This window comes from Triticum aestivum, chromosome 5A, assembly GCF_018294505.1.
Source record: "Triticum aestivum cultivar Chinese Spring chromosome 5A, IWGSC CS RefSeq v2.1, whole genome shotgun sequence".
NCBI classification, from domain to species: domain Eukaryota; kingdom Viridiplantae; phylum Streptophyta; class Magnoliopsida; order Poales; family Poaceae; genus Triticum; species Triticum aestivum.
This window is the reverse complement of record NC_057806.1, coordinates 40,636,649-40,640,164: the sequence shown is the minus strand read 5'-3', so window position 1 is coordinate 40,640,164 and position 3,516 is coordinate 40,636,649. Positions and strand designations below refer to the sequence as shown.

Here is a 3,516-nt window from a genome sequence, read left to right as displayed (position 1 = left end):
AATAAAACTCGAAGAAATATCTAATAAAAGAGCCCTTCCGTCAGCAAGGCTGAGATCCACCATGCCCCCATAGCCCTAAGGCCACAAAATATGAGGTGGATCGACGACACCACCTCCGAAAGGCAAAAATCCTAGTCGACGAAGGGGTAAATCGAGCTTCTTGATGTTATTCTAAACATACACACTTGACATGCAAGTCAAATGGTCCTTCGAGACTTCAGTATTTTAATTAGGCCGAGGTATAAGATTTAGATTGCTACAAAATATTATATTGAAGGTTGAGATCTCAGTTGACTGAGATTTAACCAAGTTTTGGTCAAGTTACATAGCATGCAAGAGAGAAAATAAAAAAATTGAAAACAAAATGTTACGCACATCTAATGTAAGATTTGACAAATTAATATAGCATCGACTGAGACTTAATTAATTGAGACTTAGCAAGACTGCATATTAAATCAGCTAACCATACTTTCGTCAAAAAATTCTTAACAAATAAAACGACACTACTAGTAGCTAGTACATCAACTATTTTGCGATTGTGAAAAATAATGGACGTACAGATCACTAGTCTAATGAATTCCTGTGCTAATTAGCTGCTAGCTCCGGCAATTTCCACGGCCTTGTGGCCGCCTTCTTCCACCCTGGCGGCGGCAGCCTCGGCCGCGAGCACCTTGGCAGTGTCGTAGGAGGCGTGGAGGCCGACGAAGAAGTAGTACACGAGCAACGCCACCGTCCATATCGCGAACCTCATGAAAGACTTTGCATCGATGGATCCGAGCAGGAAGATGTTGATGAAGATGGACGCCGACGGCAGCCACGGCACCAGCGGCACCCCCCACATCTTTGGCACCCTCGCCTTTGGCACCCCGAGGTGCAGGTAAAGCGTCGCCGCGAACCACGCCGGCACGGTCACCACGTATGCCGCCCACCCGCCGTCCACCGCCACGCCCCAGTACACCGCTGTACCGACGGAGGCGGCGAGGATCACGGCGACGCACGAGACGAGCTTGTTACGGTTGGCGGCGGTGGTTTCACCGGAGGCGTAGTAGCGGTGGACGAGCAGTGCGACGGCGACGAGCATGAAGATGAAGAGCGTGGAGATGGAGAGGAGGTTGGAGAGGATGCCGAGGTCGGTGAAGAACGCGATGATGGCCGTGGCGGTGAGCATCGTGACTGTGGCGCGCACCGGCGTTCCCCAGCGCGGGGACACGACGGCGAGGCACGGCGGCGCCATGTGCGTCCGCGCGATGTGGGTGAGGTACCTGGCCTGGCCCACGGCGCTGACGAGCAGCACGGTGGTCATCCCCTTGAGCGCGCCGAAGGCCACGATGTACTTGGCCCAGTCCATGCCGACGGCGCTGAAGGCGACGGAGAAGGGCGCGTCGGGGTCGATGTCCCGGTACGGCTGCATGAGGCAGAGCGTGACGGCGAGAATGCAGTAGACGACGGTGGTGAGCGCCATGGCGCCGACGAGCCCCACGGGGATGTCCTTGGCCGGGTTCTTGGTCTCCTCGGCCATGGTGCTGACGGCGTCGAAGCCGATGTAGGCGAAGAAGAGCACCGCGGACGCGGCGAAGATGCCGCGGGCGCCGTAGGGCGCGAACTCGGCGGTGAAGTTGGAGAGCTTGGCCTTGGAGAGGCCGGCGCCGATGATGAAGATGATGACGGCGAAGTGGACGATGGAGAGGATGTAGTTGAAGCGGGAGGAGCCCTTGGTGCTGAGCACGGCGAAGAGGCAGATGAGCGTGATGACGACGACGGCGATGGGGTCGAGGCGGTTGTAGTCCTCGGCGAGCGACGTGGCGTGGATGCGGAAGTCGTTGGGGTGGTGGTTGAGCAGCGTGGCGAAGTAGGAGGTCCAGGAGCGCGCCACCGCCGCGCCGCCGATGCAGTACTCGAGCAGGATGTTGCCGGCGGCGATGAAGGCCATGAAGTCGCCCAGCTCCACCCGCAGGTACGCGAACGAACCGCCTGCATGCATGGAGTCAATGAGATGAGAGTTCTACTCATCCATCTCATGCATGCATGGAGTCAATGGAAGTAGGAACGTAGGTAGGATACGATCTAGCCGTAGATCGGACATGAGATGAGATGAGAGTCACCTGCGACTGGGATCTCGATGGCGAACTCGGTGTAGCAGAACACGGAGAGCATGGCCGAGATGCCGGAGACGGCGTAGGAGAGCACGACGGCGGGGCCAGCGGCCTCCTTGGCCTCCTGGCCGGTGAGCACGAAGATGCCGGCCCCGATGACGGCGCCGACGCCGAACCACGCGAGGTCCCACCAGTTGAGCTCCCGGCGCATGTCGGCGCCGCTGCGGCCGCGGACGGCGTGCACCTCGACGTCTACGGCGGAGCGCGCCGTGAGCCGGTCCCTGAGCCGCGGCCCCGTCTCCAGCAGCGCGCGCCCGTACGCGCCCCAGCTCGCGAACGAATCCTCCGGGAAGACGCCGCCGCCGCAGCACCCGGCGGGCCGGCGCATGCCGACGTCCGTCGCCTCGCCGGGCGCCATGGCTGGTGGCGGCAGTACGCGCGCGCGCGAGCTGGCGGGTCGCAGGCACGCGCGAGCTGGTGGCCGGACGCGCGGGTATCTCGGGGCGGAGAATGAATCTGTGACCGATGCATGGGGTCGGGCGTGCGTATATGTAGGAGAGCCGGCGACCGGAGGGAATCCGGTGAGTTCGTTCGCGTCGAGTGGAATCAAGCGAGTTGCTTACGTCAACACTCAACAGCCTCACCGGAGATGCTGCACTACGTACGCGGCTGTGGAAATGTCGTCGATCGTGCCGGGCCGGGCCTGCTTGCGATAAGGAAGGAGTTGAAAGGCCGCCTGGCTGCCATTTGCACTGGGCCTGTCGAGAGGGTTCCTGCCTCTCGCAGGGAACTGGGCCTGCGCTTGACAGACGTTTTTATGAAACTAGATGATGCGCCGCACGTTGTTGCGGGAATATTTATAATATTTCAATAAGATTTTGATTATATGAAACATGAATTTTTGAAACAATAGTTTTTGAAAGTGTATAAGAATTAAATGTAAATAGCATAATAAAATGAAATTTTACATGCATGCATGTTGTAGTGGATTTTTAATATGAATAGTTGCATATTAAGGTGGGCCTTTCCTTATGCATGTTGAATGATGAGGTAGCATGCTTGCGATAAGGAAGGAGTTGAAAGGCCGCCTGGCTGCCATTTGCACTGGGCCTGTCGAGAGGTTCAGCCTGCGCTTGACAAACGTTTTTGAGAAACTAACTGTAGAATTTCCCCCGCAAAAAAAAAAACTGTAGAATTTCTCCAAAAAAGGGGGAGAAATCTAACTGCAGAAAAAGTAATAGAGAATTCACTGTAATTATTAGTCATAAAAGCTACTCCAGGAGTTCTGGAGTATTTTGCAATTTCTTGGAACTACAATACAGTTCGAAGCATGGTTATAATTTGGTCCAGATTGAATAAAGTTACAGGTCATCCTCAAAAGGAAATTGTTGTGCAAGATGGTGCTACAATTGTCAAATCAAAC

At 55.6% G+C, this 3,516-nt stretch overlaps 1 protein-coding gene across 1 annotated transcript; it reads right to left on the bottom strand.

The window, feature by feature from the left end:
- Nucleotides 1–448: 448 nt before the first annotated feature.
- Nucleotides 449–2,598, bottom strand: LOC123106494 (cationic amino acid transporter 1). Its single transcript, XM_044528643.1, has 2 exons — nt 2,103–2,598; nt 449–1,971 (listed from the first exon to the last, which is right to left on the bottom strand). The coding sequence occupies exons 1-2, from the start codon at nt 2,509–2,511 to the stop codon at nt 590–592; spliced, it is 1,791 nt and encodes a 596-aa protein (XP_044384578.1). The 5' UTR covers nt 2,512–2,598; the 3' UTR covers nt 449–589.
- Nucleotides 2,599–3,516: the final 918 nt, after the last annotated feature.